Source organism: Cryptomeria japonica, chromosome 4 (assembly GCF_030272615.1).
Source record: "Cryptomeria japonica chromosome 4, Sugi_1.0, whole genome shotgun sequence".
NCBI classification, from domain to species: Eukaryota; Viridiplantae; Streptophyta; class Pinopsida; order Cupressales; family Cupressaceae; genus Cryptomeria; species Cryptomeria japonica.
The window spans coordinates 771,175,887-771,198,560 of record NC_081408.1 but is presented as its reverse complement, the minus strand read 5'-3'; the positions used below and the strand labels follow the sequence as shown (position 1 = coordinate 771,198,560).

Here is a 22,674-nt window from a genome sequence, read left to right as displayed (position 1 = left end):
AGTGATTGGAGCAACAGATTCCTTTTCTTTCTGAGAGAGCTCAAACATGGCTTAGGTTTGTTCCCAGGAATTCCAACATTAAGTGTTGAAAGTCCCGCAAGTCACTAAAAGGCTGCTCAACATTAGAAATTGTGATCTTTATCTTTTATTTGTTAGCTTTTTATGGTTCTACTGCATAACAGAAAGAAGAAAAAATAAAACCTTTAAGACATCCATATAAGCCACGAAATATAATATGTACTAAATCTACCATGTAAGTATGAACATGGTCAAAATTTGATAAAGGTTAGTTAACAGCTTTGGACGGACAACTAGTGTATCCGTTATAGTACTAGCATAGCTACTAGTTATTCTAACTTCCGTCTTCTTAAAAAATCATCTTTTTCCATACACAATTATTTTTCTATATCTACCGTCTTCTTATGTTGTGCTCATTGCTCAATATTAAAAGAAAAATGAAAAATACTTTAGGCAATGAACATAAGCCACAATATAGTATGTAATAAATCTACCGTGTAAGTACGAGTATGGTCAAAATTTAAGAAAGGGTTCTTAGTAGCTTCGGGCGTACAACTAGTATATCCATTATAGTATTTGTATAATTGCTAGTTATTCTAACTAACATCTTCTTCGAAAACCATTTTTTCTATATATTAGAATTCTATATATATTATAAATACAATCATTTTCAAATTACTAGACATAGTGAATAGAGATGCTAAGAATAGTTAAAAAATATCATTTGGTAAAAGAAATATCCATCCTTAGCAAAGGTAGGATTATAACTTCGGGCAATGAGGCAACGAAGCTACTTCGTTGGCTTAATTTTCACTTAACTAGAGATAGATACGTTATTTGGTCCCTATGTAACCTCTTGAGATTGACCCAGTACAGGTAAGGATAGCACAGAGTAATATACCATAACACTTATGGAGAGGATTTTAAATGAACTTCGATGAAAGCTGAAGCTCCAATATATCCCGTGTCAAAATATTTCTGAGCATTTTCTTCTATCTCATCCACCCTGAAGTACAGACGAAGTTTATTAGTTTTGCAAACACTATAAGAAAACTATACACTTTTATTTATTAGCCAGAAATAAATATTACCTGTAGAGATAGTTCACCATAATGCCAGCGCTTTGGGAAAGACCCTTTTGTGACCTATCAGCCATCCAATTTAATCTCTCAAGAGTCTGCATAGGTATAGTTCCACACAACAAAAGCAATTCAACATAATATTCAAATTTAAAAATAATTATAACCATTATTAGCATTAATTGTGAGGAAGAAAAACCAATTCAAATGGGAAACTGACTGCATAACAACCTATAAAACATGTCTCATTTAAGCCAGTGAGAATTGTTTTTTACATAGCAGCTTTAGCAGATCAGAGAGCATAAATGCAAGGTAAAGCCAAAGAGCTTAAAAGCTGATGGGAGATACCAACAAAGACTCTTGGACTTTGATAAACATAAAATAAATCATACCCAAAACAAAGTTATTTGATGCATAGCGGGCTAGACTCTTGCTGGTTAAATCCTCTAGGTAACCCTAATAGACTCTTTGTGCAATCAGGATTTCCAAAGAACTTGAACAATTTTTACAGCTAGGAATACATTAAAGAACAATATTAATGATAGGAACATTCAGAAATTTATTATGTGGGGATAAATGTCACATGGTTTTACATTGGGCTTACAAAGCCATTCATTCAATACAAACACTAGAGATGGTGGGGTATCTTACATATGAGATACATGCCACAAATATTTATTAAAATTAAATAAAACTAATCTTAGGATCACATGAACACCCCTTATCTAAAGGGGTTTAGAAGATAATTCAAAGCATATTATTGTGAAATCATCCAATTGTCTTTGTTGCGTCTACAAATTGACACACTATATCTCTTGGTACTGATTGACCAATGTTGTATCATATAGAAGTCCTTCATGAGTTGTGACATGAATGATGAACATCGTGCTAGCAACTCATCCCCTCTAGCTCTAATAAACTCATACCTGTACTGCAATATAGGCACAATCATGGTTTTCTCAACTACATCAACCCATTAAGCTCCACACTGTAATGTCCCCATTCGATTCCTAAAGCCAGTCAACCACAAACAATGCTTTCGGCTCAAGGCATGGCAAACAATGGGTGTTGCACACATCAAATAAAGTCATCGCTGACCAAGAAGGAAGGCTTAAGTTCGATCAAGGGAGATATCACAGTTCCAAGGCATTGCAATCAGTTAGAAACAAGTCTATCGCTGCCAAGAAGAAAATGGTAAGTTCACTCAAATGTTAGTAGTGGTAAATGCATTGCTGTTCAAGGAAACGATACAACAGATTGATCAAAGGCAAGTAGTTGTCTCATACATCATCGCTGACCAAGGAATGATTATCACGATCTGCAAACAGCTAGTTAACTAATTACAATTTAATTATAAGGAAGAGACACAAATTAGGCACTTGTTGCAAAGGGTTGTGGATGTTGAGACACAATTTCTCACATCATGTCTCATTGTGGCATACTTAAGGATAATCACAAGTTCCTTCCAAATCATCGAATGTTTGTTATATATATTTCTTCATAACTGCAGTGCTCACATGAGCCAATAGTCAACCAAGTGAGAGGAGGGTGAGGACCCATCCGATTGCAAGGTGAAGGACACATGCACAAAGAGGAATCATAGCAGAGATGGCGTCAAAGGTTGCACAAACACAAAGTCATAACAGGAAGAGCAACAGAAATTGTAATTCCGATCAGATTAAATCGCATGATCATAAGGAAATAAGTCAGGGACAGTGATCTTACCAACTAAAGCTCTGAACTAATATTCTTGTAGACAATAATACCATCAGAATTCCAATAATCATAGCACATTTTGCAGATCCATTGCATACTGAATTTTATATCAGTTCAGAAGGTTTTATTATTTCATTCCATATTCATATAAATCTCATGAATTAAGCCCTTCTTGATTTGAATATTACATAACGATAATTTTATTAGACATTTCTAATCAAGACCCTAAGAATCATAAGTATAATCATCTCATTAGATTGTGAAGATAGAGGAAATCTTACAAGGGACATTACAAGTGGTATCAGAGCTGGTGATCTTGCCGGCCTGTTGGGGAGACTTCAAAAATAGTTTCAGATTAATAGAAGATGAAGACAATTCAAGAGCTGGTGTTAAAACTCAAACGAACTATCCAAAGAAGTGATAGGAATTTAGCCAAATGGGGTGAGTTAAGCACAGACCTAAAAAGAAGACAAAAAGAAAATGAAAAAGGATCTTCCAATGCAGCAATCGTGATAGTTGTAAGAATGAACTATGCACAAGAGAAGAACAAGAGGTCGCAGAAGGGCAGACTGGAAAGGTGAAACAGATAGATTGCCCAAACACCTATCCGAACATCACAATCAAAGATGGTAATGAGCTTGTAACAGCTCATAATTTCATGCCATCATTTCAAAAAATTCAAGAAGAGGAAATGGTTTCTAACAATTCTAAAAACAAGAAAATAACTAAACCTTCATATGTTTCTTCTATCTCAATGAAAATAGTGCTCTGATTCGTAAGGACTATGAGATAGAATGCCAAGGAACTACTGATGCGGAGTTAGAGCAAGAGGAGAAAACTAAAATAATAGTCTCAAATAAAACTTTCTTTCACTTCAATGACGATGGAGGTTTTTGGTTTGAATTTTGGAACAAGTCTGTGGAGGACAATGACCTTTTTGCTTCTAATACCTCAATTCAAGAATCATGCATTGAGGAGATTGAGTCTATTGATCATAAATCAGAAAAATGCAGTCACTTAGGGATAATGATGCTGATCATAGTTTTCTTTCACCCTTTGAGGAGGACATGGTCTCCTCCAATCAGTCAATTGTTGATGAGAAGAGTATTCCTTCTAATGAAAGGGAATCAAAAGAGATGTTATATGACAGTTAAAATCACCTTGAGGCAAATAAACAGAGAATCTCAGTAACGCAAGATTGGAAAGGACAGTTATGGGTCACATAAGAGAGAATGCAAGGAAATGAGTCAACAAAATCACAAAATTCAGAAGATGATAGAGACAAGCAGATGAGAAAACTCTTTGATGAATCAATGGCAAGCAAAGAACCAGGGAAACTGATGGATAGTGCTGAAGATGTGGAAAGGACTCTACGACTATGTGAATGGTGGAATGAGAAAGCTAAACACACCAATAAGATAGCTTCTCAAGCAAGAAAGAAGTTGTAGAAAATCAAGCAAAGGAATGGACACTTGGATGAACAAGGGATGAGTTTCCCAACTAAGAATTGTGATTCAAATATTGCATCAAGAATTCTACACATACACTCATCTAGTCAAGAATATCAATCAATAGCCTTGAAGGCCTTGGGCGATGAAATGCCAAAGGAAGTGAGTTTGAAGAGATTGGTCACCGTGCATGGTTAGTTTGAACCCAAATTGTGCTTAGTTCAACTGCAGGTGTTCGTCTTAGGCTGCACCAAAATTGGGTGCCTAAAACAAGTGTCTCCGGTTTGAAAATCCTTCATCCCTTGGAGCTTGCACCGTTCTTGTCTAGTTGTGAGGGTGTCTCTGGCAAAACAAGAACTGGTTTATTGAAATTTGTCTACCCACTGTATCAACTGTTATCATCCTTGTCCTTAGGCTTCTTGAACCCTTCCCTTTTGATTTTATTTCGCAGTCCGAAAATCGCAACAGACCATCTTGTTGCAAAATCGTAAGACCCCTTGTGCTCCCAGCAAATCACATCAATCACTGAGTAATCCTGCAGTCAAGACCTGACAATCAAAATCTTGAGGTCGTCCCCATTGATCAATTGAAACAGCATTAGGGATTTCCTTATCTCAAGAGAGGATAGGATACTTAGCATTCTATTTTGCGTTGGCCGGAGAGAGTCGTAGTTCTGCGATTTTAGCCACGTCATTAGGAATGAGCCTTCTAGTAGTGGAGATGGGTTTAAAGGCACAAAAAATACCGTTTATCCTAAGAATCTTGGAGATTTTGTTAGATAGGCCTTCAACATAAGGGATGGAGGCAATCAAGGAGGATTAAGGTGAATTGTGCTTAGGTATAACATTAGTTCGATTTTTGGCACGTTTAAAGGCTCAAAGAATCTATTTATCATTATAACCATTGAGTTTGAAAACTCGATAGAGGTGGGAAAGTTCAAGATTAATATGGTTCTTATCACAAATGCGAAAAGCTCGAGTTGAAAGGGTGTTGAGGACTCCCAATTTATGGGCTGGATGGTAGTGAGAAGAAACATGAAGGTACAAATCCGTGTGAGTGGATTTTCTAAAAATTTGACAAGCTAATGTATCATCTTCCTTTCTCATGATAAGGACATCTAAGATAGGAAGTTGATTATAGATTCAAGTTCTTTGGTGAATTGAATGCAATCGACTAGACTATTTAAATGAGTGGAAAAGTTCAAGCTGGTCAAGACCATGAGGCCAACAAACATTAGTGTCATCTACATATCATTTCCACCAACGTGGTTTTAGGGGAAAGGAGTTTAATGCCAACTCTTCAAAATATTCCATATAGAGGTTGGCTATAATTGGCGATAATGGGGAACCCATGGATACACCATTTGTTTGCTCATATGCTACATTTTGGAAAGTGAAGAAAGTAGAATGAAGACAAAGATCAACAAGAGACACAATATCATTATTGGTTTTTCGTTTGACAGATTCAATTGAGTCAGCTACGGGTACTTTAGTGAAAAGAGACACTACATCATAGCTAACTAGGATCTCATTGTCTTCAACCTTTTTATCTTGAACGAAATCAATAAAGTGATTAAAGTCTTTGATAAAGGAATCCGACTTTCCAAGTAAGGGAGAGATCAAGTTGGCAAGGTAGGCTGCCAATTTATAAGTTGGTGAATTGGAGGTATCAACAATTGGCCTAAGGGGAGTACCAAGTTTGTGAAGTTTAGGGGCTCCATAAATGCGAGAGGTGATCTCCTTATTGGGAAGTAGACGTTTCTTGGTAGAGTCATGAAAAGAAGAAAGAGAGATTGTTAGAATTCGTGAAATGCGAATCCCACAAGCCCAATTATCTTCTGCATGAATACCTGTCACACACAAAGAGAGAATTGAACAACAAAATAATTGAAGACAATAACAATGAAATTGACTGAATTGCTTGTATTTCTTAAGTTACAATGAAGGATATGACATCCTTATAAAGAAATCTAACTCTAAATATAGAAACCCTAAATGGTGGAATCTACAAGATAGATTAAGAGTTAAAACAGAATGCATGAATTAGTCATGTATGCACAAATAGCATAATAGACTAATTAATGCATGAAACTCTCAAAAATCTAAACATAGTTTTCTTTTCTTAGTTTGAATACATAGTTTTCTTTTCTTAGTTTGAATTTTGCATGGAGATAAATATTAATTAATTATCCGTAATTATTTAATTAACTAAATAATAAATTATTTAGTGAATTAATGCAATTAAGTGAATAATTAATACATAAATTATTTATTCCAACAGCCCCCCTAAATGCACAACTGGGGAGAGAGGCAAAAAAGATGAAGGAAAAAAACATGCAAAGATGAATGCAAGATGGGTCCCGACATAAAGCCTAATGAGGTACCCATGAACAAACATGCAAGTTTCTCAGAAACGGAACAAAGGAGAAAACCCAGTGGGAACAAAAATCCTCTCCAAAAGAGAAACAAAAGACAAGCATGAAGAAATATTGAAGCATAAAGAAGATGCAAACAATGTCGTAGAATGATTGCTATGATGCTGAAAAAAGAACCTCCAGAAATAGGAATGCAAGAGTGTCGATATGGTAAGTGTTCCATCTCACCGAAATGCATGGGTAAACAGCTACTGCATCTCCTAGTACATAGGAACAAGTACGTAAGTTCCCCGTCTCACCGAGATGCATGGCTAATCAACTGCTGCATCTGCTTAGTACATAGGAACAAATACTTAATACATAGCTAACTCCAATGCGAAACCAAGGAAGCATTAGCACCAACAGTAGAAACCCCCCCCATAATGCTGACAAGGGAGAGGTATGACAGGTACACTGAATCTGAAATCTTTCTCTCTATGATGCTGAAAAAGTAGAGATCTGAGACAAGAAAGGTGGAGCTTGGATCACAGGAAGGTAGAAAAGGACCAGAAAAAGAACTGTCGACTTCAAAAAGAAGAGATAGTGGTTTGATAAGAAGTCTACAAAAATGGAGTCCAGATGCACAAGATATGCCCCTGGGAGTGCAAGCAACAACTTTTGACTTCAACTGGAAAAAAAGCTTGCAAAATGGAAAAATCATTAAAAAAAATACATCCATATCTGGATCGAGCTCGGAAAGAGCTTTCCAACGATATATGGCTTGCCCAATTTTGCCTCCGTATGCTCAAGTTAGAGCGAAAAAACCAACCACTTCTTTTTAGAACTTTCGAGGGCTAAAAATAGAGAAAATCAACTAAATTTAGAAGAGCTTCAAATTTAGTGGGTCCGCCAAATTCATTGATGCAGATGATGACATCATCACGGTACCTGCTGATGCATGCCTGGTACGTACTCTTTTGTGCAGATTTGACTTTTTTTTTTTTATTAAAAAAAACTTTCCTTCCAAAAAAAAACTTGCACCCTCCAAAATATTTTAACAAAAAAAATTTATGCATGAATTTTTTTTTTACCAGATTATTTTTTTGAAATTTTTTCTAATGTGGATAATGATGTGCATGCAGGCTGTACGGCTGCAACGATTTTTGTGCCTCGTAAAGCATGCCAATAAAAAAATAATGCCCCAGATGCCCCTATTACCGAAAATAGGCAAATTATATATCAAAATTCATGGAATTGGCCTTTTGAATCCAACCATGAGGTCCCTTTGGGCCCCAAAAGCTCCGAATTTTCAGGTACCCTCTGGAACAGAGAAAACCCTCAAACTTCGAACCTTAACAAAATGGACTCCGTGTATCTGATTTCAGCGAAAAAAAAGGCGATCCTGACTTTCTCGAGCCTTTTGGAACTGATTGTGCACTCCAAATTAACCCAAGATGAACAATTTGTTGTGCATGGAAATAATCTCCAAAAAAAGCGAACAAGAATCTTCAGATCTGGAGCTCTGATACCAGGTTAGAATTCGTGAAATGCGAATCTCACAAGCCCAGTTATCTTTTGCAAGAATACCTGTCACACATAAAGAGAGAATTGAACAACAAAATAATTGAAGACAATAACAATGAAATTGATTGAATTGCTTGTATTGCTTAAGTTACAATGAAGGATATGACATCCGTATAAAGAAATCTAACTCTATAGATAGAAACCCTAAATGGTGGAGTCTATAAGATAGACTGAGAGTTAAAATAGAATGCATGAATTAGTCATGTATGCACAAATAGCATAATAGACTAATTAATGCATGGAACTCTCGAAAATCTAAACATAGTTTGCTTTTCCTAGTTTGCATTATGCATGGAGATAAATATTAATTAATTATTCATAATTATTTAATTAACTAAATAATAAATTATTTATTGAATTAATGCAATTAAGTGAATAATTAATATATAAATTATTTATTCCAACAGAGATGGCAATCTTGACTTTACTAACAAGTTTTTTTCTCATTTTAATTTTTCAGATGATGAATCACTGGGTGTGATTTGAAACATCGAGCATATAAACAGACATAGTGTAATCCCAAAAGATTGCATTCTAATATAGGGGGTTTTGAAGAACATTTAAAAAAAAATTGTATTTTCAAATGTTTGATAGATTTGTTAGGTTATTACCAAGTTTTTCCTTAAGTTTTTGTTGAGTTGCGAGTTTTTAAAAGTTTTGGGCCTACCAAGTTATTGCCAAGTCCGAGTTTTTCAACTATGTTTAGGCTTACTATATCTCATTGTTGATGCCATATTTGTTTGGAAACCAAAGAATAGAAATATAACCTAGCAAAAGACAAATAATAGGGAAAAAATTAACCACCTATGTATTTCTCCTCATTGTGAATACGATCTATGATCTATCTATATCAAGGTGAGAAACTAGCTGAGAATGTACATATTATCTATATTTATTTCTTTAATATGTCTTTGTTTTTTTTTATATATTTATTATTATTGTAACATGTGTCAATCTATATTAAGGCAAACATTGGTGAAGATAACTGAAAGCTTGCACTACATGATGGATTGCAAGCCAAGGGGAAGGCTACTTGGAAGGTCGATGAGTGAGGAAAAATCTATGTAGTTATAAAATTCAAGAAGGGAAAAATCCTTAAATCATGCCCTAAGTCTGTTTGCAGCAATTGTAATTCAAATTGTGCCCTAGCCATTCACAACAATTGAAAAATCTTCAAATCATGGCATAGTCATTTGAGGAAAATTAAAAAATCTTCAAAACATGATTTAAATGTCCACTACGCCTTTTGAAACATGCAAATCTTGGCAAGTTTCTTGCAACTCACATGATTTTTTTGAAATAACTCGCAACACTTTTCATCTAAAAATTGGCCTCAAATTATATAGGTGATTATTTGTTTGGGTTAATCATCCATGAGTACTCAAAAATCATGCAAATAGTGACCAATTTTTTAAACTGTGTCACTTCAAATCATTCCATCCTCAATACATTAGCTCAATGCTCAATACCTCTTGCATTCCTGCTTACAGTACTCATGCTCAACACTCTCGCACACTGCCTACAATAATTTGCACACCACCTGCATAGATTTACATTCTTCATTTCCTCGCAAATTGCACCCTTAGTCTTTAAGTCCATTCTAGAGCTTCTCAAACCATTGCCTCCTTGCATGCTGCAATACAGTTGTCTCTAAATACTTTCCTTCAATCTTGTGTCTCTTGTTGTCTAGCATTGCATAAACAAGGAATCTTGCTCTAGTTTGTGGCTTCCAAGTGAGCAATTCACAAATAAAGCCTCATGTCTAAGGCTACAAAATTGTAATGTCTTGAGCTGATTTTTTTTTAATTTTTTCACTTCTACAATGAACAAGCATGTAACCTTAACACCTTTTGATCATGATAATTTCTATGTGAGCAAGGTGGAAACATACAGTGAAAGGAGTTAGATTGTTTAATAAAAAAAATACTTATCGGCAGAAAGCCACACAACAATTACAAAATCTGGAAGTAATGAAATGCATTTTTGACAGCAAGGCTTCTAGATTAAATTAGAAAATTCCAATTTGAGGGTGAACTATATAGATTAACATTAGACTTGTAAAGGTGGAAAGTAAATGATTTCTTAATGTTGTGGTGGCATAGCCCTCTAGACTTACAAAGCAAATCAACTTCTAAACTTATAATAGCGGTAATCTGGACAAAAAATTACAAAGTAAAACATTATTTTAATAATCTAAAATACTGATTATTATCTGTGAAAACACCACTGAAATAATTATCAGAAATTATCAATATCTAGTATGAATTGGAATATCAAACCATACCCAAAATTGCAACCTTCCCTAAATGGTAAAAATACTCTTTTCCTAGTGCAACAACTGTTTAAAAAACCTTCAAACATAATATTAACTTCATTCAAAGTTAATCGCTACTTCCTTTTCACTAGTGTAACAAACTAGAAATAAAGATAAAAGGCAGCAACAAGGACACGATCAGTTGAAAGGTAGCAACATTGATATTATTCCCTGTTAAACTTGATCGCTACCCTTATATTAATATGAGGCACTCCACATGATGCAAATAAACATTAATATCACTTCGTGGAGTGTGAAAAAATCCTTCCAAAAGGTTGCACTAAGAACTTTTTGATGGTACGGCTAGTACCAAGTGGTATGGTCAGCTACATAATTTGGAAATATGATACCTTGGAACTTCTTAACAAGTGCATGAATTTATATTTGCTGCCCAACAGCAAATGCAAATAATATATCAATAATGAAATCTTCATACCAAAATAAATAAAACTGGAAACTCCACACAAACAATTTTAGGAAGAGTAAAAATCTTCACACCAATTAAACACATTGAAAGCCCTGCAACTACCCAGCTCAATGGTAATCTTTAAATGAAATTACTAAATGACTAGGAGAGTTTTTGCCTTGGAATCTGGAATCTTTATCAAAGGATTTTTTTCCTAGGACAGAAAAGATGAACACTAGTCACTTTCAGGAGAAATGGAATTGATAACCTTCTGCATTCCTCAATTCTCCCTTATTTAGGCTTTTCAGGGAAAATTAATCATTATTTTCTTTTCTCTCCTTTTCCTTTCAAACTTTTAATTTTGAATTTGGATCACATTCCTAATGTCACTTTTGGTCACTTTATAAAACAACTTTTTTTCAAATAATAAAACATAAGCTGCCTTGTTGACCAAAACAAACTTCTTTTTTCCTTCAAACTTTTAATTATGAATTTGGATCCCATTCCTTACGTCACTTTTGGTCACTTTTTTAAAACAACTTTTTCTCAAATAATAAAACATAAGCTGCCTTGTTGACCAGAAGAAAAACTTACAGCACCATTCTGCACATGAAAATTTGTGACAGGATCAAGAGCCTTGCCTCGCTTCTTTTCCTTAAGTAAATATCTGCAATAATAAAAAATAGAATATAGATCATCACATAAGGACAAAAAGTTCATTTCCTTTCCGTTATCTTCAGCAAGCATGCTTATGCTACAATGGAGCATTTACCAGAAACGTATAGTATGTCATATTCATTTTTCACACTCTGTTAAAAAATAATTTAGCCTAGGCTCATATATTTAAAAAATCAAAATAATCATCGTTACATAAATAATCTCTACATGACACATGAACTATGCTAGAACATTTCATTTCTCTATGCATCAAGAACAATTGGGTGCAAACACTAAATTGTGTGCTTTATTTTGTTAGTCTTCATTGAATAGACCGCTTCTCATAAATTCTCATGAATCAAATTTGTACATATGCTCAAGAAATTTGGCAATGAGCAAATTAAAGTCAACTTTTTCAAAACAAAAGTATTTTCTCGGCGTTTGGAATACATTTTAAAAGGTATACATGCTGATGTGGGACTGGAATGGTGCTTGTTTTTATTTGCTGAGAGATTTGTTATTACTTTATAATATTCCTTAAATGGCATTAGAGTAGTAGGAAGGGCATTGAAGAAATCAAGCAAAATGTTTGAAATATTTCAGTAGTCTATGAAAATGTTGGAAATACTATTATTTTTTTAATACTTTATTATTCATTTTAAAAATCAAAAGGTAGCCGAAAAACGAAAGCCATATTGGAGTTGGAATTGTTCCAAAGTTAAATCTGCACGAAATAAAATATACAAGTAAAGGTAAATCAATGTGCCTTATTTTTCAATAAATTGATAATGCTAGAAAGCATATACATGTCAGGTATATCACTATAATATCCTCTTTATTTTTTTGGTGGGTGATCAACATTCATAGTGAGTGCATCAACTCCATTTATTGTTGTCATTTTACCATTTTGAGGCACCAAAACTACTAGGAGGGTTCCACGCTATTTGGGAAATTGTACCTCATCCATGCAACATTACTAGACATCATTGCAGTCAATTTATGTCACTAGTAGTTGAGTGCCATCGTACATGGTGGTCCGTATCAAAATTGGGGCTCATTAAAGAGCTGTCATACATCGTTTTCTTTTTTGAAGGTCATCAAGGGATCTCAACCAAATCAAATATGGGTGCAAACTTCATGGTCTACAAAAACAGGTCACTCAAGAATCTTGAAAGCCACAAAAGGTTTAACTCAGTGATTTGCAAGAAGAATCATGAGGGTACTTTAATACTTTCTATAATCGTTAGGGCATGCAATCCAAACCCACTTGGTGGATGAAAAATCCAACAAAAGAATTATTGCAATTTGTAGAGTTTTAGTAATATTTTAGGGCACAAGAAATATCATAGATTTTCAAAGTGTCAAACACACCAGAATTTGTCAGGCCATAGCAATTCACGAGTCTTGCCAATCAAAGTTGTTGTTAAGGGCATTTCAATTTGAAAGATGCATTAATAAATTAGCTTTTTGTTCAAAATTTTTGTAAGGGGTATTTAGTTGTGAAACAAAACTAAAGCATTGGATATCACCCATTACAATACTTTCAGATTCAACCAAAAGATTAGTTATTCAATGGACCACTTTATTGTATCAAGTGCTTTATGAGTTGAATCCAGCACCCAATCTCTTGTTTTTGAATATGGTCATGCACATAAATCAGATATTGCTTGCACTCTTGGAACCATCCATGCTATAGCTAACAATGGTGTACATTGATGAAGATTAGATATATTAAGAAGGCACACTTTGACGACTAGGAGGGACCTAACATAGATGAATCTTAGTATGGATGTCAACTCAAATAGTTCAGGGGTTTGTGGATCTTGGGAATTATACCTGTTTATGGGTTTTTTAAGACACCTTGAACACAAAATAAAATACTAAGTATTCTATCATCTCTTGAACAAAGAAACTTTGAATGCTAAACAAAGTGACCAATCAAAGAAACTCCAATGTTTATAATGCTAACTATGTGACTTAAATGCTATGGATAGACTTGGTGAAATTGATGTGATCTTGCTGGAATCACAAGGGGACTAAGTTTTGCTTGAACTCTGCCAGACTCCAATTGACTTGGAAAATAAAGATAAAAAAGACAAGGGTTTAGAAAGCCTATAATAATCTTAAGAATGTAGGAAATGACTGTTGAATCGGTGACACCAAACCAAGCTTTGATTCGCCATGTGGGAACAACTACACAAAGATGGTGCAATCTCCTAGGGATGAGCGAATGATTTTCATATCACCAATGCACACCAACAACACGAACAATGAGCATAAAGTAATTGAAGTTAAGCTTTTGATCAAGTTCACTTTAACCACATATTGCAATTTGCAATCAACAAACTCCAAGTGGTATGAACATAGGTTCACCATTCATCAACAATAAAATCTTCCATCTATCTAACACATCTAAACTATGAAAAGTAGAGACAATGCAACAAGTCGAAATAGCACACCAAAATCCATCATTACTTCAATGAAAACAGTATGTTTATTACAACAAGCCTTGGCAACAATCTCCTTTCCTCCTACTCTACTCTAACTGTTAACTATTCATTGCTTCTGCTACTAACTATTAAATATCAACCTTTACAAATCAGAAGGTACTGTCTTATATCGACATCCCATTACAATTCAAGAGCAAGGATTGATTCTCAAATCAACGGTCAAGAACTAACAATGAAACCCTAATTAGGGTTTGTTACAACAAACTCTTTTTTGACCAATGAAATTATTACAACATATAGGACACATGTCCATCTTTGATTTCTAACCAATAAGAAAATAGGTTAGGTATGTGAAACAATATTTGATGTGTTGCCATGTGTTGCCATGTGTTGCCATGTGTTGCTTGCTCCACCCTTGGATGAATCAAGTTCAACGAACTTGGACATGCTGATGTGGTAAAACCTGAGTGGGTTGATGATGACTATGATGCAACCTTAGTTTGTCATGTAGATCATCACAAAGTGTCTGTGATTGAGGCATATCTCTTGATACTCAACATTACCTCGAAAGTTCAGTGAAGTTGGCTTGGGCCATGGGTTTGCTCCCCATTGGTCTCGAGTTCGACTCCAAGGGACGGGTTTAACCGTTGTTTGTTGGTTGCGGGCTCTTACACCACCCCTAGGGGAATAGTCTCACCTCCGCTTACCCTTTCTCGAACCCCAACTTGGCAATATGTAAGTCCAAGGTAAGGCGGGTTGGGTACTGGGCTGGGTCGCGGGGATACCTCTGGTGTATTAAAAAAAACATTATCCAGCCTAGTGTGATGGTGATGAAGGTAGTGGGACATACTCCCAAATTGTATCATCTTTGTGATCAAGTCCCTAACTTTGATTAACTCTTTTGAAACTATCACCATTCCTTGATCACACTTGCACAATTTCATCTCCTAACTTGGGCATATTCCTTCTCTCATTGGCGATGTTTGATGTAAATCTTGTGATGCCTATGCTTGATGTAGAACATGACCTTATGTTGGATGCAACCTCGTAACCTTCCTTGTCTTTGACTTGAACACTTTCATGTGGTTTATGTTTGATCATCCTTGTGCATGATGTAGGAGTAATCTCCCTATTGTACTAGCCTTGAATCTTGGATTTCCGGAGGAAATTAAAGCTATTTGAAAATTCCCTTCAATACCTTGATGTTTGTAAGGTGTAGAGAAACATTGCCTCTTCCTTGCATGTGTGAGTGTGATCTCTCCTTTACTTCTTGCAGTCTTGGCTTCCTCATATTGCCATGATGCAATGAAAGCTTTGTATTGAGCTCCTCATGTTGCAATGCTAGCCTTGAATGTCCTAAATCCCTTGGCATTGATCCCTACACTTGATTTGTAATGTCTTTCCTTTGATGCCTCCCCCGTGTGATTGAGGTTATGATGATCTTTATGTAGAGAAATGTTGCCTTAACCCTCTTGCATCCTCGCCATACCTGTAGAGCAATTAGAACTTCAAACACTTGGTGATTCCCTTGGACTGTTCTTGAAATTGTGTTGAAAGATCTTTCATCCCTTGGAATTCATGTGAAGTCTCCTTCATGTTTGGGGTTGTCTTCCGCTTCACCTTTGAAACTCTTGAACTCGAACACCTTGAATTGTAATTGTGCATCCTCATTGAAGTCCTCTTCTTGTTGCACCTTTGAGGTTGTGATGATGTTGATTCTTGACTTCCTTATTGATGTGTAGATCTTTTGTTCGCCTTGGAATGTAGACTCCGTCTTGAATGTGTTAAATCCCTCATCCTCATGCTCCATGCACCTCATTGCTGGGTTCCAACCTGAAAAGAACACAATTTGATTTAAGAAAAATGAACTGAAATTCAACTTACGCATTGTTAAAACATCAATCACTTTTGAAATCTGATGTTCTTGACTGAATTTTAATTTTACATCAGATCTTTATGCGCCCCCCCCGCCCCCCCCCCATGTGATTGAGGTTATGATGATCTTTATGTAGAGAAATGTTGCCTTAACCCTCTTGCATCCTCACCATACTTGTAGAGCAATTAGAACTTCAAACACTTGGTGATTCCCTTGGAATGTTCTTGAAATTGTGTTGAAAGATCATTTTTGGGGTTGTCTTCCGCTTCACCTTTGAAACTCTTGAACTCGAACACCTTGAATTGTAATTGTGCATCCTCATTGAAGTCCTCTTCTTGTTGCACCTTTGAGGTTGTGATGATGTTGATTCTTGACTTCCTTATTGAAATGTAGATCTTTTGTTCGCCTTGGAATGTAGACTCCGTCTTGAATGTGTTGGATCCCTCATCCTCATGCTCCATGCACCTCATTACTGGGTTCTGTTGTGACCATTTCACACATCGCCCCATTAGAATGGGGACCCCCTCTTTTTCGCTTTTGTTTTGCTTGTTTTTCTCTCTGCTTTTAGGGTTTTGAGTGAGTGAGTGGTCTGTCTGGGCTAGGGCTAAACCTTAGGGGTTTCTTTTGATGTTATTCAAGCTAAGTCCAGTCAAATTTTGAAAGTTGTTAAGTATCCTCCCGAAGAGTTGAGACGATTGAAGTAAGGTAAGCCTTTCAGGGGAGTCAAGTAGGTCTCAGGTTAGGTCTAATAAAGGGTTTTTAGGGTAAAATCCAATTTTGACTAAGTGTTAGCATTTTTGAAGGTGAAATTGTGTGTTCTTGCCTAGGTGAGTTTTGCTCAAATTTTTGAAGCAAGATGATGCCTGAAGCAGACAAATCGCTCCTGACCCTTGCTAAGGGCCCAGGGCGAAATTTATCCTGAGTACAATTTCTTGTTTTTGATGGGCTTGCTAACTGGTTCCTGACCTTGAAAATGAACTAACTTTGCCTTGTGAAGCAGTTTGAGACTTAAATTTGAAGCAGTTTGGCCAAAAAGGGTAAAATCGCTCCTGACCCTCAGTGAAGGCCCAGGGCGAAAATGTTGTTTAAGTCATATTTGTCACTGACTTTTCTAAATTGCTTTGTGCAGGGTCTCCTGGAAGGATGATTGAACGTGACTTGATGCTTTGGACGGTTTGGAGACGTGAAAGATGGTGAATTTTGGAAACTAAAAATGAAAAAATCGCTCCTGACCCTCAGAGAAGGCCCACAGCGAGATTTTGATTTCCTTCATTTTGCAATAAAAAGAGACTAAGTTTTGATCATAAATGGAAAATAAATGACTTTCCCCACCCACCTAAGGAAGTTTTGGCTAGAAATGATGAAGGACCTTGTTGAAAACAGAAAAATCGCTCCTGACCCTCAGAGAGGGCCCACAACGAGAAATCTTATAAGGGTCATTGCTAGCCTTATTTGGTTGATTTGAGGGGTCAAAGGCATTATGAAGGATAGAATGAACATAATGAAGTATCTAGACTTGATCAAAGATGATGAATTGAAGGAGTTTTGCCCAGGAAAGGAAAAAATGCTCCTGACCCTCTGAGAGGGCCCACGGCGATTTTCTTTGTGTGCACATTTTTGGACCTTTCTTGGACATGAATTTTTTTTCATAACAAAGAACAAGATGATATCTTCCTTGGCAAAGTGATTTTTAGATGAAAAGTGAAGCATTTTGGTCCAGGTAGCAAAAATCGCTCCTGACCCTCAGAGAGGGTCCACAACGAGATTTTCAAATATGCATTATTCTTACAAGATCAAAGTGATTTTATGATTGGAAGGGATGAAGGAAAGCATGTTCTATCCGTTGAATATAATTTGGAGGATCAACACAAGAAGAAATCAACTCAAATGAAAAAGTCGCTCCTGACCCTCACTGAAGGCCCACAGCGAAAAATCGCTCCGGACCCTCAGAGAAGGCCCACAGCGAGAAACCTAAAATGGGAATTTTTCATCCAAGTTTGAGGAAGGCTAAGGTTAGGCATGGGTTTGAACGTTGTTTGAAATGCCTTGAAGTGAAATGAAATCGTTAAGAATCAAAATTTTGAAGGCAATTACAAAAATCGCTACAGACCCTCAGAGAGGGCCCATAGCGATTTTCCAGTTTTCTCTCCTTGGTTTGAAGAATTGAGATTAAATCTTGCTTGGACAGGAGGAGAACGTGATGTGTTATGCCTTGGAGGTGATTTGAAGATTAAAAGATAAAGGAATTTGCCCAAAATGAAAAAATCGCTCCTGACCCTCACTGAAGGTGCACAGCGAGATTTTCAAAAAATGCATGTTTTCTTCAAAATGGTGCTAAGGCAAGGTTAGGATAAGGCGAAGAGACCTCCAACAACATGATGAATATTATTTTACCTTTGAAACTTGATGATTTTGGTCAGAAAATGAAAAATCGCTCCTGACCCTCAGTGAAGGCCCACAGCGAAAAATCGCTCCGGACCCTCAGAGAGGGCCCATAGCGATATTGTTGAAAATCCTCATTTTACCTTGCAACAACAAAGCGAATTTGGTTGGAGTGGATTAAGGGAAGGCATTGCCAATTGATGAATGAAGTTTTAATGAAAAATGATGAAGAATCAAGCCTAAATTGCAAAAATCGCTCCTGACCCTCAGAGAGGGCCCACAGCGAGAAACTTCAAAATCACACCTTTTCTCCAAAATTGGATTGAGCTAAGTTTGCAATTCAGTGAAAGGACCTAGTTGAAATGTCTTGAAGAAATTTTGGAGGTGGAAAAGTGCTAAATTTGAGCAAAAAATGAAAAATCGCTCCTGACCCTCAGTGAAGGTCCAGGGCGAAATTGACAATTCCACCTATTTTCCTCATGAAAAATGTCAAATTTGAAGTGCAACGCATCAACTAGATATCGATTTACCCTCCAGGAGATTTTCACGTCAAAATGTGAAATATTCAAGGCTAAAATTCAAAAATCGCTCCTGACCCTCAGAGAGGGTCCAGGGCGAAATCCTCAGGAAGTTTCATTAAGCCTTGTTTTAAAAATTAATATTCTCCAAATTGCATTTGATCGCCAGAATTGCTAATTTTGAGGCATTTGAAAAAATTAAAATTAAATTGGCATTAAATAAAGGACATTTTGGCATTTAATAAATTAATTTTAAGCCTTAAAAAATCAAACTTCTATCTTGGAGGCATTTAAAATTACTCTTTATTAAATTAAAATTAAATATAAAGCGCTCAAGGCCTTATTTTCATTTATTTTGCCAAGTCGGCCCCCCTTTTTGGGAATTTTATTTATTTTTTAACCTCTTTTTGCCAAGTCGGCCTAGAGGGAGCAAAGGGGTGAGAGCTCTATATATTGGAGGTGTTTTTTCACAATTCAAATCATTCAATCATTGCTTCAAGTGTGAATTTGGAAAGCTAATTGAAGGTGCGAAATCTGGTTTGCTTGGAGTGATTTTCTTTCAAGTGTTGGAGGCTAGAAGGAAGAGGAGTTGATTCTTTTGAAGGCTAAAGGAGGTGCATTTTATTCAAGGGAGAGCTTTGATCTACATTTTGCTTAGCGAAATTCATCTATTTTTGCATCATTTCTTAGAGTTTAATACTCAAGAGGAGGTATGGTGAAATCATCTTGACACCATTGTTGAAGATTTGAATTTTGAACTTTTGTTTTGAAAATTCTAGGTTTGGCATAGTTAATTAGGAAATGATAACTCAAGATTTATCATGAAGTTTCCTAATTAAAATCCTAAATCTTCCTTTCTACTCTATATTTCTACGCTTCAAGATATATTACTAATTGTGAAATGTTGTGTAGGTGTCAAGATGGCGACTCCAAAGGCGGGAGCATCTACTAGTCGCTCGGCTCTCATGAAGGAAGATCAAAAGAATGAAGAATTGGAGACCAGGATCGTGTCCAAATGGAGTAATATCGAAGATACCAACTTGGGAAACTTCAGTGTGAAGAAGTTTCGAGAGGTCCCCTGCATTGGCAAGCCATCACCTATTGCGAAGAAGATAATTGAAAGTGGCATCATCAAGGCGGCCGGTTTCCCCCCAGCAGTCCAGTGTCATGAGCTGATGATCGAGTGTGCCCGCCATTATGACTCACAATCAAGATCGATCGTATCCAAGGAAGGAAACACTTTAGCTTACCTTTCAGAGGAGGCTATAAGTGAAGCTCTTCATCTTCCAGAGCATAAAGATATGATTTACAAAAGCCTAGAAGGAGCCAGGTCAATGTATGAAGATGATCCCGACACTTGCCTGAATCTCATCAACAAGAATTGGTTGCTCAAAAGTCGTCCTCGCCTGAACAAGATTCCGAATACACCGCATAGGATTGATTTCCAGGAGGAGTACAGAGATTTGATAACTTTGCTCAATCGAGTTACGGGGACTCCTCAAGCCTTCTACTTTGAGAAGTGGATGTTCTACTTCATTCAAGTGATTGTCCAAGGGAAAGGAACGATTCATTGGGCCAGAATTATTAGCAATAGCCTGGATGTGCAGTTGAGAAGACTAAGGCCTACCAAGTCGTTCCACATGAGCTCATATGTCATATATGCCTTGATCAGGAGTTTTGAGTATGCAGGGCTACCTCACAGAGGAGTGATCGGAAGAGGACCAAGAGAAGTGAGAGTTTGTGACTCTTATGTTCATTTGCATCATCCACCTGGAAGTGACTACAAGTTAGTCAATGATACCTTCACGATGAACATCACTAGGATATTGCAAGGCGGGATTCACAATCGACTATCTCTGGATGCACAAGAGCTTGTGAAGAGGTATGGTGCATGGTTCATCCAGTTTCAAAAGTTTACATATATCAGAGTTCAGGGGTGTCCTTCACCTCCCTACATGTTGCCGAGGTATCCGACAGACAGGATAGTGCTACTTGAGGTAACCAGGCAGTTGGTAGCTTGTGCAATGGTATCCAGACACAAGCATGGAAATGGAATTCCCGTACCTATCATATTGGGGAATTCAATTGAGGTATGTCCTAATACTCAAGCTTCAGAGGATGCAGAGACGAAATTGGCCTTGTATTCATTCACCTTCTTTGCCCCACAGGAGAATTTTGATCCTTATGGTTATATGGAGGAGACAGTTGCTAGGAAGTACGGACATGAGTTTCAGGTGGAAGACTTTTGGATGAATCTCTCAAGTGATTTAGAAGTGAAAAGAAAGATGCAATCCAGATTACCTTTAGATTTCATCAGGAAATGCAAAGTTTACAAAGTAGCCGATCAAGCTCAGGACAATGGCAGACATCTCCAGTCATCCTATGACAAAGAAGATAAGAGAGTGAAGATAGATTGGAGCGAGCCTGAGATTTTGGACTTGAGAGCTTTGATGGCTCCAGTTTTGTCATGTACTCGCAGATGGGTGGATGTACAACATTAGAAGTTAAGAGAGCAGAATGTACCAATGACTTTTACTTTGGAGGAAAGACCAGAAGAAGGAGGAGCAAGCGTAAGTGAAGACAATTCTCATCCTAGAGGCGCAAAGAGGAAAGAAAGACCTGAGAAAAGAGAATCCTCCAAGAAGAAGCAAGAGGCCAATCGAGATTGCCCATCAGGCACATCTTCTCGACATGGAAAGAAGGCAAGTCAAGTTGAAGGTCAAGAGAAGATGGTACCTGAGATTGATGAATCTATGGAATCCATGGTACAGAATGATAAGCCAGAGAAGGGACAAACACCTCAACATTCATCAAGTCAACCTCTACAAATTGATGAGCTACAAGAGGATCAGGGAAATGATGATGAAGCGACATCTCCTCTCCGAGAGGATGAACCACTGCCTAAAGAAATACAAGTGAGAGAGACAAGATCTGCCATTCCAGATTGGTTGAAAGAGAGACTGACAAGGGTGATTGTGATTGAAGAAGAGGAAGATGTTATTGACTTAGAGAGCCTTATAGGAAATTCTCAAGAAGTAACAGAGAAGAGGAAGGCCACGAAGATGTCCAAAGTGATAAGGGATGAGACAGGATCCAGGAAATTGCAGATAGCTACGCCAGTGGTGGACAAGTATGAAGGTGAAATTCTTGCAGATGAGTATGATGTAGAAACATTTGAGCTTGGTCCACTCACTACTGAATAGGCAATGGATGAGGCAACTAATTCATTTGAAGCACTTAAGGGAAAACTTAAAGAAGAAATGGAAAAGAATAGGAAGCTTGAGAGAGAGGTCGGTGCTTGGAGAGGCTACTTTAGTCATCTCAATCAGCCCTTAAGACGTCAGGATCCATCTGTATCTCCTGTGCAAGCACTTCCCCTTGAATCAGTTGGCGAGGCAGAAAGAGTCAAGAGCTTGGTTCAGCTTATGAGCTCTTGGATTGACAAATCCCACACAGTAGCTGTTGAATTTACAACAAGAATGATGAAGACAATCCACCGAGCTATCCAGATCCTTGAGATCGTCCACAATCTAATGATAACTGTAGCCACTTTCGCTCACACTAGAGATGTTATCATTCCTATTCTGCAAGTAATCAGGCAAACACCAAGGAAGATCCTAGCACAAGAAAAGATAATGGATGGAGGAACTCATAACCTACTTTAGTGGTCAACTCTACTCCAGATGAAAGAGGTTCTTTTCGAAGACATCAGCACCAAATGCAATCAAGTTGAAGGTGTCATCCATCCAATTCAGGATAAAGTGTTTGAAGTGTTGTGTACCATTCTTGGCAGGCGGATTGAAGTTGAGACGGATGTGAACCTCTAAGAGTTGGAAGAGAGAGTCAAGGTCATCTTTTGCAAAGATGAGAATG

At 36.9% G+C, this 22,674-nt stretch overlaps 1 protein-coding gene across 4 annotated transcripts in view; it reads right to left on the bottom strand.

The window, feature by feature from the left end:
* The window catches only part of LOC131033457 (uncharacterized), a 262,765-nt gene that overhangs the window by 1,205 nt on the left and 238,886 nt on the right, over nucleotides 1-22,674 (bottom strand). For 2 of the 4 annotated variants that reach the window (XM_057964692.2, XM_057964693.2), the window contains exons 13-15: nucleotides 11,513-11,585; nucleotides 1,110-1,195; nucleotides 920-1,024 (exon numbers count right to left, since the gene is read on the bottom strand). In XM_057964692.2, the coding sequence (XP_057820675.2) occupies nucleotides 928-1,024; nucleotides 1,110-1,195; nucleotides 11,513-11,585 (256 nt within the window). In that variant the 3' untranslated portion in view covers nucleotides 920-927. Of the gene's footprint in view, nucleotides 1-444; nucleotides 1,025-1,109; nucleotides 1,196-11,512; nucleotides 11,586-22,674 lie in introns of those variants that run through there. The other 2 variants (XM_057964694.2, XM_057964691.2) reach the window with 1 other exon arrangement.